The following is a 12,838-nucleotide window of genomic DNA, read 5'->3' as shown; positions in this document are numbered from 1 at the left end:
ACACACACACACACACACACACACACACACACACACACACACACACACTGTCTCTCTCTTTCTCTCTCTCTCTCTAAAACAATTTAAAAAATTAAGCCAGGCATGGTGGCGTGAGCATGTAGTCCCAACTACTTGGGAGGCTGAAGCGTTGGACCCAGGAGTTTAAGGCTACAGTGAACTATGAGAGCCATGATCATACCACTGCACTCCTGAGAGGCTCCATCTCTCTCTTTTTCTTTTTAAGGCAGAATCAAACAATTTTCTAGAAATTTACAATCTAGTAACTCCTTGTAAACAAGTGAAATTTGCATTTTCAATTACAATTGAGAGTAAACATTTTGCTTATCACTGGAACTCTAAAAACTTTTCAAGGTATGGCATAAAGTAGGGACTTAAAAATCTCTCTTGAATAAACTAATGAAAGCCTGTATTTATCAATGTACATATTAGGAAGTAAATCCACCATTTATGAAGCAAATATCACTATCCTGTAAAGTACATATTCTATTACACAGCGCCCCAAATTTATTCATGTATTTATCTAGAATTGAAAAGCCAAAACAGCACTTATAAATTGTATTTAATTTCACCTCACTTGAAATTGCAACTAAAAGCAGAGGCAAATTCTCCTCTCCAACCTCAAGTTCAGTCTGAGCCCCTTAGAATTAAAAATAGCTTGGCTGGGTGCAGTGGCTCACACCTGTAGTCCCGGCACTTTGGGAGGCCGAGAAGGGTGGATCATCTGAAGTCAGGAATTCAAGACCAGCCTGACTAACATGGTGAAACCCTGTTTCTACTAAAAATACAAAAAAAAAAAAAAAAATTAGCTGGGGATGGTGGCGTGCGCCTGTAATCCCAGCTACTCGGGACGCTGAGGCAGGAGAATCACTTGAACCCGGGAGACAGAGGTTCCCGTGAGCTGAGATTATGCCATCGCACTCCAGCTTGGGCAACAAGAGTGAAACTCTACCTCAAAAACAAAATAACTTAACCACCTAACAGGTAAGGCAATGAACAGAGGTGTTTACAATTTCAGTGAGTGTGGCTTTAGTACTCTTCATGAAATTACAGAAAATATTTTTTAAATATCTTAAAACGTAAGCTAAAATATCAGTTTTATAGAACATCTTACATGTTTGTGTTTCTACCAAAAGCATCTATTTTTGTGATCACAAAAAGACTTTTATAAACTATAAAAAATACAGATCTTAATTGTAAATGAGGTCGGGCATGGTGGCTCATGCCTGTAATCCCAGCACTTTGGTGGGCTGAGGCAGGTAGATCGCTTTAGGTCAGGAGTTCCATACCAGCCTGGCCAACATGGTGAAACCCCACCTCTACTGAAAAATTAAAAAATTAGCCAGGAACGTTGGCACACAACTGTAATCCCAGCTACCTGGGAGGCTGAGGCACAAGAATTGCTAGAACCTGGGAGGCAGAGGTTGCAGTGAGCCCAGACCGTACCACTGCATTCCCACCTGGACAACAGAGTGAGATTCTGTTTGAAAAAAATAAATTGAAAATGACATGATTAAATATAACATATCAAGTATTTTCAAAATGGCAAATACCAAACATCTAGAAACAGTATTAGATTTTTAAAAATATATCTGATTTTTAAAAAAAATCAATGTGACAATTGGTAGAATCTTTATATCACAATATCCACAGCCATCTAAATTATTCGTGCAAATTGAATCCTTGATGATATTATCTCATATATACAATGGATAACAAAGAAAAATTAACTACAGACTTAAAACACCAAAACCAACAAGGTCAATAATATACATAAAAACCACAGATAAATGTGAATTAAGTACAGGTTTATACATTAATGTTCAAGTCCAGAATTTATAAAGTTGATTAAACTACATAAAATGAGCCTACACTAACAATTCAGGCAAGGATGAACTGGAAAATTCAGCATTTTCATTGTAATCCTGCAGACTTTGGTCCTAAGACCAAAGAGAAAGAAATAATAGAACTTAGGGGCTCCTGCTGCAAGCCACTAACTTTATCCTCTAGTTTAAAAAGTTCCAACTACTACAAAGAAAAGTATTAAATGGATCTTTGGTAGATAGTAGGTATATGGATCACAAAGGCCAGAAAATACTTGCGTCTTACTATACTGTTTAACTTTCTCAAAAGCATTTGTGTCTCATTTTTTTCCTCCCAGTAATACCATAAAATAGGAAAGGGAGACTACTGTTTAACAAATGAAAAATCTGGAACTCAGAAGTAAAAGTACTTCCTTAAAGTTGTGAAGAAAGATAGGTAACACTTGGCTCTACTATGGTAAACCCCAGTTAAAGTGATACTATTATTTCTGAGATACACTAAGTTATTCTAGGTACTTGTCATTTTTGATCCCAATTATGAACCGACGTCACATACAGTGGGGAATGCTAAGAATATTTTCAGATTTAAGAAATGGTAAAATCAGGCCATTCACTGTCACTATTCCGCCTCTTGTCCACAGTATATTTTGCCATTAAGGCTTTTTTTATAGGTCTAACTGAAGTTATCTACCAGTGATGAAATGATGCATTTCTACAGATGGTTCAACTCGGTTGTTAAAGTGTCCTCAGATACTAACACAGGTTGAGCAAGCCTAATCTGAAAGTCCAAAATCTGAAATGCTTGAAAATCTAAAATTTTCTTTTTTTTTTTTTTTTTTTTTTTTGGGGACGGAGTTTCACTCTTGTTACCCAGGCTGAAGTGCAATGGCGCGATCTCGGCTCACCGCAACCTCCGCCTCCTGGGTTCAGGCAATTCTCCTGCCTCAGCCTCCTGAGTAGCTGGGATTACAGGCACGCGCCACCATGCCCAGCTAATTTTTTTCTGTATTTTTAGTAGAGACGGGGTTTCACCATGTTGACCAGGATGGTCTCGATCTCTTGACCTCGTGATCCACCCGCCTCGGCCTCCCAAAGTGCTGGGATTACAGGCTTGAGCCACCGCGCCCGGCAGAAAATCTAAAATTTTCTAAGCATCAACCCCAAGTGAAAAATTCCACACCTGACATTGTGACGGGTTACAGTCAAAACTCAGGTGGCACAACACATAGTTTATTCGATGTCCCAAAGGAAAAAATAAGCTTTAGACTAAGTATATAAAGTACATATGAAACATAAATGAATTTTGTGTTTAAACTGGGGTCTCATCCCCAAGATATCTTATTTGTATATGCAAATTTCTAAAATCTGAAAAAGTCTAAAATCCAAAACGCTTCTGGTCCCAAGCATTTCAAATAAGGGATATTCAACCTGTGGCTGTCTGCAGAATTTTGAAACAACAAAAAAAAAGTTCAAAGACAGAAGCCTGTAGTATACATTTTCAAAGTTCTATATTTAAGTCTTATACAGAAAAATACAAAATAGTTCTTCAAACACCAACAAAACTGAGAAACTAACATATTTACTAGACTGATAATACTACAAGTCAAATATGATTAATATATTAGTTTTCTCCTCCCCTAGGAATATGTCTTTGCATCTCAAGATTCACCCCAGGATGCCTATCAATTCTTCACAAACCAAGATCTTTCCCATCCAAGGCATTCATACATATTGTACCTACTACCAAAATTACCCTTCTTCCTCATCTTTTATTTTATTTATTTATTTATTTTTTTTTTTTTGAGACAGAGTCTTGCTCTGTTGCCCAGGCTGGAGTGCAGTGGTACAATCTCGGCTCTCTGCAGCCTCCGCCTCCTGGGTTCAAGTGATTGTCATGCCTCAGCCTCTTGAGTAGCTGGGATTACAGGCATGTGCCACCATGCACTGCTAATTTTTGTGTGTGTATTTTTAGTAGAGACAGGGTTTCATCATGTTGGCCAGGCTGGTCTCAAACTTCTGGCCTCAAGGAGTCTGCTCGCCTCAGCCTCTCAAAATGCTAGGATTACAGGTGTGAGCCAATATACCTGGCCCCCTCCTTCATTTTTTACCTTGCTAATCCTTCCAAGTACAGTCATGTGCTGCACAATAACATTTTGGTCAATGACAGATTACATATACAACAGTGGTCCCCTAAGATTATAATGGAGCTGAAAAATCCCTATTACCCAGTGACTTTGTAACCACTGTAATGCAATGCTTTGTAATGTATTTGCAGTGATGCTGGTATAAAACAAACCTACTGCACTGCCAGTAGCATAAAGTCTTGCGCATACACTCATTATATACAATACATAATACTGATAACAAACGACTATGTTACTGGCTTACGTATATGCTATGTGGTTGTCCCTTGGTATCCACAAGGCACTGGTCACGGAACCTACCAGGATACCAAAATTCATAAATACTCAAGTTCTACAGTATGCCCCATAGAACCTATGGATGCCAAAAGTTGGCCCTGGCTGGGCCCAGTGGCTCCTGCCTGTAATCCCAGCACCTCAGGAGGCCAAGGCAGGGGGACTGCTTGAGGCAAGGAGTTCAAGACCAGCATGGGCAACATACTAAGGGCCCGTCACTACAGAATAAATATTTTTAAAATTAGCCAGCTGTGGTGGCATGCACCTGTAGTCCTAGCTACTCAGGAGGCTAAGGTGGAAGGATCACTTGAGCCCAGGAGTTTGAGGGTACGGTGAGTTACGATCATGCCACCGTACTCCAGCTTGGGCAACAGAGACCCTGTCTATTTAAAAAAAAAAAAAAAAAGGCAATGTCATTAGGATCCATAACTATATAACAATGACAATGCATTGAAATTTAAAAAGTATTTTTAGTATGAGATAAGTGCTTCATAAACTACACTTCTATCTGCCTGATTATGGGAGAATTCTTTAACTGCTATGAAAAAATCCTCAGAACTGAGAATCAGTAGAGGGGTTCAAGTACCAATAAGAACTTTAACATGAGGACAGGAGAAAGTGATGCTTTATTATCAAGGAAAGGTGTTTATATTGTTTCTCTATGTTCAAAATATTTCTTTTAATACTTATAGTTTTAGAGACAGGGCCTTGCTCTGTTGCCCAGGCTGGAGGGCAGTGGCACAACATAGCTCTCAAAGTTCACTGCAGTCTCAAACTCCTGGGCTCAAGCAATCTTCCTACCCAATCCTCTTGCCTCAGCCTCCTGAGTAGCTGGGACTACCATGCCTGGATCAGGAATAAATTTAACAGAAGAAATTCAAGTATTGTACAATGAAAACTATATAATGTCAGAGAAAGAAATTAAATAAGACCTATGTAACTGGAAAGGCATCCATGTTCATAGATGTTAACAATATTAAAATGGCAAGTCTCCCAAATCCCAGCTGTGTTTTTTGCAGACTCACAGGTTAATCCTAAAATTTACTTGGAAAAGTGAAAGGAACGTAGAACAGACAAACTTTTTAAAAAAGAAAAATAAAACCTGAGGACTCCCATGTCCCAATTTCCTAACTTACTATCAAGCAATGGTAATTAAAATGTTATGGTACAGTCCTCAGCACAAACACATAAATTGGTGGAATAAAACTGGGATCCAGGAACAAGCTTTTATCTGTTCATTTATGTTTGACAAGATTGTCAAACAAAATTGTGTCAATGAGGAAAGAATAGTTGTTTTTTTTTTTAAACAAATGGTATTAGAAAACTGGTATCCACATGCAAAACACTGAAGTTGGACCCCTACCTCACACCACATATAAAAAATTAACTCAAAATAGATGACAGACCTAAACGTAAAATCTAAAACTATAAAGCTCTTAGAATAAAACAGGCATAAACTTTTGTAACCTTGATAGGCCATGGTTTCTCAGATATGACATCAAAAGCATAAGCAAAAATAAAAAGAATAAATTGGACTTGATCAAAATTAAAAACATTTGTGCTTAAAAGGACACCATCAAGAAAGTAAAAGGATCCAGCCTGGTCAATATGGTGAAACCCCATCTCTACTAAAAATACAAAAATTAGCTGGGCATGGTGGCACATGCCTGTAGTCCCAGCTACTCAGAAGGCTGAGGCAGAATCGCCTGAACTCAGAAGGCAGCTATTGCAGTAAGCCAAGATCATGCCACTGCACTCCAGCCTGGGCAACAGAGCAAGACTCCATGTCAAAAGAAAAATAACAACAAAAAAAGGAAAGTGAAAAGACAATCCACAGAATGGGAAAAAAAAAAAAAAGTCTGCATATCATATCTGATAAAAGACTTGTACCCAAAACATATGAAACTCTTACAACTCAAGAATAAAAAGATGACTCCATTTTTTAAACACCCTGGGATGGTTATAATCAAAAGATGGACAATAACATGTATCTGTGAGGATGTGGATAAACTGGTGAGATAATCACTGGTGAGACTGTAGAACAGCGCAGTCTCTTTGGAAAACAGTTTGGCAGTTCCTCAAAACATTAATCTGAGTTATCATTTGACTCAGCAATTTCACTCCTAGATACGTGTACCCAAGAGAAATGAAAACATGTTCACCTAAACCCTGTATATGAATAATCACTATAGCATTACTTATAATAGCCAAAATGTGGAAACAACCCAAATGTCCATCAACTGATGAGCAGATAAACAAAAAGGAGTATATTCATATAATGAAATATTATTTGGTTATAAAAAGATACGAAGTGACTATAAATGCTACAACATGGATGTACCTTGAAAACATTAACAATATAGTTTGTATTTTACATGCCCATCCAAATCTCCTGTCAAATTGTAATCCCCAACACTGGAGGAGGGCCCTGGTGGGAAGTGATTAGATCATGCAGGAAGATTTCCCCCTTGCTGTTCTCATGATACTGAGTTCTCTGGTTGTTTAAATGTGTGTGGCACCACCCCATCTCTAATCCTCCTGCTCTGGCCATGTAAGACATGCCTGCTTCCCCTTCACCTTCCACCACGATTTTAAGCTTCCTGAGGCCTCCTCAGCCACGCTTCCTGTATAACCTGCAGAACTGTAAGCCAATCAAAATTATTTTCTTTATAAATTACCCAGTCTCAGGTATTTTTTCATAGCAGTACAACAATGGACTAATATATTTATACTAAGTGAAGGAAGCCAGAAATAAAAGGCTACATATTGTAATACTCCATTCATATGAAATGTCCAGAACAGGCAAATCTATAGACACAGAAAGTAGATTAGTGATTACCAGAGGATAGGGGAGGGGTGAAAGGGAGTGACTTTTAATGGATAAAGATTTTCCTTTTGGGATGATAAAAATGTTCTGAAATTAGGTAATGGTGATGGTTGCACAACTCTGTGAGTATATCACTGAGTAAATCACTGAACTGTACATTTTCTTTTTTTTTTTTTTTTTTGAGACGGAGTCTTGCTGTCGCTCAGGCTGGAGTGCAATGGCACGATCTCGGCTCACTGCAACCTTCGCCTCCCAGGTTCAAGCAATTCTCCTGCCTCAGCCTCCCAAGTAGCTGAAACTACAGGCCACGCCCGGCTAATTTTTGTACTTTTAGTAGAGACAGGGTTTCACCACGTTAGCCAAGATGGTTTCAAACTCCTGACCTTGTGATTCACCCATCTCAGCCTCCCAAAGTGCTGGGATTACAGGCATGAGCCACTGCACCCGGCCTGAACTGTACACTTTCAAAGGATGCATGTGAATTATGTACCTATAACTATAGTATACAAATTATATCTCAATAATTAACTTATTAAAAAACTGTACAGTTAAGATTTGTGCATTTCAATATATGTAAACTTTACCTAAAAAATAAAACTTTAATAATAAAAACAATGGGCCAAGTGCAGTGGTTCAATCCCAGCACTCTGGGAGGCCACAGCAGGAGGATCACTTGAGGTCAGTTCATGATCAGCCTGGGCAACATAGTAAGACCCCATCTCTACAAAAAAAAATTAAAAATTAAAAAGTTTAAAATTAGCCAGGTGTGGTGGTATGCACCTGTAGTCCTAACTAGGCAGGCTGAGCAAAGAGGATCACTTCTGCCCAGGAGTTTGAGGCTGCAGTGAGTTATGACAGCACCACTTCATTCCAGCCTGGGCAACAGACCAAGACCCTGTTTCTTTTTACAAAAAAAAAAAAAAAAAAAAGAATGGATACATATAAGTTCAATATTCTATTCTGCTCACTTTGTGTATGTCTGAAATTTTCCTTAAGTTTTTTTAACGGAAGTGTAAAAACAAGTAAATTGTTTAAACAACAAAATATTCCTAACATCCATTTTTTGTTGTTTTTTGACACAGGAAGCAGAATCTCATATTCTAAAATGACCAGAGAGGTCATCACCTTTCATTATTCTGTTGCAATGTTATATGCAAACAGAAATATGACAGAAGACATGGTATGTGGTAAAAATGAATACTTCATCTTAAATGTACAAAAAGAATCTGTACTTCCTCAGTTCTAAGGCAATTCCTCATCCTTGGATTCCTGTGGTTTCCATGGTTAATGAGTGTGACAATTCCTAATCCATGGATGCAACAATCCCTAATACGGTGCTGTCCAGTACAGTAGCACTGCTACATATGGTCACTTAAATTTTAGTTTTAATGAATTAAGTTATAAATTCAGTTCTTAGTCTCACTAATTACATTTCTAGTGTTCAATACCCACATGCACCTAGTGGCTACCATACCGGATACAGCAGATACAGAACACTGCCATCACTGGAGAAATTTCTACTAGATTGCACTACTCTAACATATAAAAAATATCTGGCCAGGCACAGTGGCTCACGCCTGTAATCCCTGCACTTTGGGAAGCTGAGGTGGGTGGATCAAGAGATCAACACCATCCTGGCCAACATAATTAAAAAGCCTCTCTACTAAAAACACAAAAATTAGCTGGGTGTGGTGGCGTGGGCCTGTAGTCCCAGCAACTCAGGAGGCTGAGGCAGGAAATCACTTGAATTCTTTATAGAATTCAATTTTATAGCACTTCAACCTGGTGACAGAGAAGGACTCTGTCTCAAAAATAAGAAAAAAGAAATATCCACAGGGAAACTTTTACATTCCAATTTAGGATTGTTATACAGTACTGGATTTCACAGCGATAAACAAATTTTCCTGAAGAACAGGGAAAACAAAGTACAAAAATATTAGCCATCAAAGGTAATTCATAGAAGTGTAGACTAAAACAGCTGTTAAGTTTTACTTTCAGAACTATCAAGCTACAGATATTAGTCATGGCAACTCCTTGGAGGCAAATTCCTCTGTTAAACCATAGGTCAATACTATACCGCCAGTTTCCTCAAGTCAGATGTAAAGATTATGCTGAAAAATGATTAAAGCAAATTATCCTTCAAAGATCTCATGAAAAGGTATATTTATAATCCATGAAATCAAAGAGTTTATGACCCACAGTAAAATACACAGAATAAAATTTCTTTCCTAACAGAGATTTGAGGCAACGGGGATAACTGGAAAAAAGGCTTAACCAGATGATTTCTGTACAACTAGCTCTAAAACTGTGTGTGCATTTCATCCTGATAGTTAGAAATTTCCGTTAATACCCATTAACATTATAAATGTAGTATCAGGAAACAGGTGCGTTCTTAATTCAAATATTTCGAACATTTTTAGCACTTTAAAAAACGCAGGCGAACTAATTTTCAAATGTGAATTCAAATACATTTTTATATTTAGGAATCTGAAAAAACAACAGAGTCATTTTGTATTCCCTCTCAAGCTATAACTGCCAATAGCTGCAGTGTAAATAATATTCCAAATAGAAAATAAAATACTTTATGGTAAGAAATTTTAAATCAACTATTTTCTTGCCTAAACTATCGGGCACCTATAGCCATCAGTCAAAACAGGTCCCTTTAAAGCATTTTCAAACCTTTTAAAAAGATAATTATGAATTTAATTACTTTGCATCCACATTAACTACTTCTACATTCAACTATCTTTGAAATTTAATGCCCAAAAAAAAACAGTAATTCCCAAGAGAGAATGAAACCATGGAAATTGAAACCAGCCTGTAGGCTAGGTATACAGGAGGGTCACATGGAATCTATCTGAAGGAGAAAGTTACTGTTATTACCACCGGAGGCTCTGGAGTCAAATTAAATAGGTACTATTTACATATTTCTAGCTCTGTACTGACCTCACATGGTGCTTTCCTATGTATTACACACAGGCCTAGCTAGGTTTTCACATTTTAAGTTAGTGTTAGATGGTTTCTATCTTTAATCAAAGTTAAATATTTTAAGGAATAGAGTAACATTACATAAGCCTTTTCCCATTGTTCACAAACCCTTTCTGTTCGTCAGAGCACCCCGATAAATCCATCTGTTCCCTCTAATTGCTTCCAAAGAAAAATTCTAACAACCAAAGACACCAGATTGTAAAACACAGTCAGAGTTAGAGTTCTGGCACTACCGAAATATGTTGTTAAGAAATCCTGGCAAATTAGTTAAAATTCCTTAAACCATAATTACCTCGGTGGTAAAATGAATGCAATACATATCTACACCCAAGAAGTAGATTCTATGAGTTAGGTTTCATTAAACAGAAGAAACGCCTCAGATTTTTGGTACGCTCCAAACATAAGGTATCTATCTAGCTCTCCCCCTATCTCACTTTCCCTCCCACCTCTTCCCTTTGAAGCTTTCGGCGTGTGCTTCCAAGCTCCACTTCAGTGTTTCCCGTATCCTTACCAGCACTTTTACACTCGACCCTCCAATTCCATACAATTCCACCACCCTCCGATTCCAAACTGCTACTTCCCATTGCGCCCCGCTAAGGTCCCAGGCAGCCCTCCACTCTGCTCCCCACATTTCCTTCAGCCCCCGTTTTCCAACGGGTCCTCCTCTCGCCTCCCCACCCCCTCGTCACCAGGTTCACCCAGCCCCTCCAACCGTCTCCCGCCCCCAGGTTCCTTCCTGCCCTCCAAACGCAGCTTCCCCCGTCTCAACGTTTTATCTTGTTCCTCCAACAGACTCCTCCAACGACCCACTCGCTCCTTTAGTCCCTATTTTCTCCAACACTCAACTGACTACTCCTTTACATCCATTCTTTTCAACATACACACAAATGCAAAGGCACCCACATACAAGAGCCCCCACCCCCACCTTGGTCCTCCATCTTTCCCTTTTAGACTTGCTTCCTTTCTTCCTCCTTCCCCCCACCCCCATCTCCTCCGGAAGAGTCTATTCCCAGGCCAAGGTCTCTCACCTCATTCGGTCACTTCAGTGGTGCCAACCGCTTCATACAGGAAAAAACAACCAATCCGTCCCCGTGGGCGCTTCCCCTGCGAGTCCGAGCACTTACTGGGCACCCGCCCCACCAGGTAGCCGGCACATATGCACGCACAAACCGAGGTCCTTGGGGACAAGGGTTGGTGGTAGAATGAACGTTGTTACACCGGCCTCAAACACAGCCCACTTCCCTACAGCCCCTCGCCATTTTGGTTTCCCGCGGACTGCCGGTGCATTCTGGGAGCGCGAAGCGACTCCGGTGCCGAATGGCAGCTCTCCAAAGCCGAGGGGGGGGGACGGGGACTGCGCAGCGAGCGCGGATGAACACCGCGCCCTGCGTCCCCGGCAGGGGCTGAACAAAGAAGGACTCTTTAACGTTGCAGTGAGACTCAGTCCTTCCGCCGCCGGGGCTAACACAATAGTGAGCAACTGCACTCCTGATCGCCGGCTGGCTCTGTTAATGCAGGACAGGGTCGTGTGCGACCTTCAATGTGCATGATCGTGACTGTGCTCTGTGCATCTTGCTGTGCCGATTTCTTTTAAAGCACGTTTCCTCTACCTTCACCCTAAGGCCTGCTATTAGAATTTCCTTCAGCGGGGAGAAGACCCAGGATGTCGGAATTAAATTTTATTCAGCGATTCACTGTCCAGTCCCAAATTCCTTATCAGGAGCTGCTTTTATGAAAGACTCTCAGATGATTTGTTTCCCAACGATGAAAGGTTGTTTTCTGTTTACCCGCTTTGCAGTCCTTCCTAGTTGTAATGAAATCTGAGAATAGTCCCCTGCAAAATGGTTTAAGAATACAGAATTGTTTCTTATTAGTGCAGACCCTTATCCTGCCCAGATTCTGCTACCGACTTGGTCCCAACTGACAAGCTGTGAGATTGTATGCTTGTCTCTTTAACTTACCCCTAGATAGAACCCAGCTCCTCTTAGTAGCCACGTGTAGAACCTTTATTTATAATTTCGTCAAAATATTTTTAAAACCATTTCATGTTTTTGTCTCATCTTACGTCACAGGGATAGTGAAGACCGTATTTTTTCTGCCTCTGAAAAAGTACCTCTTGTGGTCTAAGCTCACTTGGCTCATATTTCAAAATGGGTTCCCACAACCTATGATCTCAGAATATGGCAAATAAGTATATCCATTTTATCCAGTACCACTCAATACTTTAAATATTGTGGTCATACCCTTCCACTTCTCTGCTTCTCCTGAATAATAGTTCTAATCTTTTAAGTCTGTTTTCTTACTGCACCCTCACTGTACCTACTTACCTACTACCTTCCAGGTTTCACCTTATTTCAATTCTGACCATCATCTCTCATAAATTTGCCTTAAGTGGCCGGGCATGGTGGCTCACACCTGTAATCCCAGCACTTTGGGAGGCCGAGGCGGGCGGATCACCTGAGGTTGGGAGTTTGAGACCAGCCAGATCAACATGGAGAAACCCCCTCTCTACTAAAAATACAAAATTAGCCGGGCCTGGTGGTGCATGCCTGTAGTCCCAGCTACTCAGGAGGCTGAAGCAGGAGATTTGCTTGAACCCAGGAAGCAGAGGTTGCAGTGAGCCGAGATGGCACCATTGCACTCCAGCCTGGGCAACAAGAGCAAAACTTCGTTTCAAAAAAAAATTAGCTTAAATGACCTTCATACATTGGCTGACGAAAATTTTGACTTAAAAAAAGTAGATGCATTCCCATTCAGGAATGTGG

At 39.9% G+C, this 12,838-nt stretch overlaps 1 protein-coding gene across 4 annotated transcripts in view; it reads right to left on the bottom strand.

The window, feature by feature from the left end:
* The window catches only part of MTF2 (metal response element binding transcription factor 2), a 60,183-nt gene extending 48,786 nt beyond the window's left edge, over positions 1-11,397 (bottom strand). For 3 of the 4 annotated variants that reach the window (XM_032247971.1, XM_032247969.1, XM_032247972.1), the window contains exon 1: positions 11,102-11,397. Coding sequence is in view for 1 of the 4 variants with exons in the window: in XM_032247969.1 (XP_032103860.1) it covers positions 11,102-11,106 (5 nt within the window). In the remaining 3 variants the exon portion in view is untranslated. Of the gene's footprint in view, positions 1-10,584; positions 10,698-11,101 lie in introns of those variants that run through there. The other variant, XM_032247970.1, reaches the window with a different exon arrangement.
* Positions 11,398-12,838: the final 1,441 nt, after the last annotated feature.

This window comes from Sapajus apella, unplaced genomic scaffold (genome assembly GCF_009761245.1).
Source record: "Sapajus apella isolate SASKATOON/1434 unplaced genomic scaffold, GSC_monkey_1.0 scaffold64, whole genome shotgun sequence".
NCBI classification, from domain to species: domain Eukaryota; kingdom Metazoa; phylum Chordata; class Mammalia; order Primates; family Cebidae; genus Sapajus; species Sapajus apella.
Note: the sequence above shows the minus strand (reverse complement) of the source record. Positions and strands in the feature narration are given on the sequence as shown.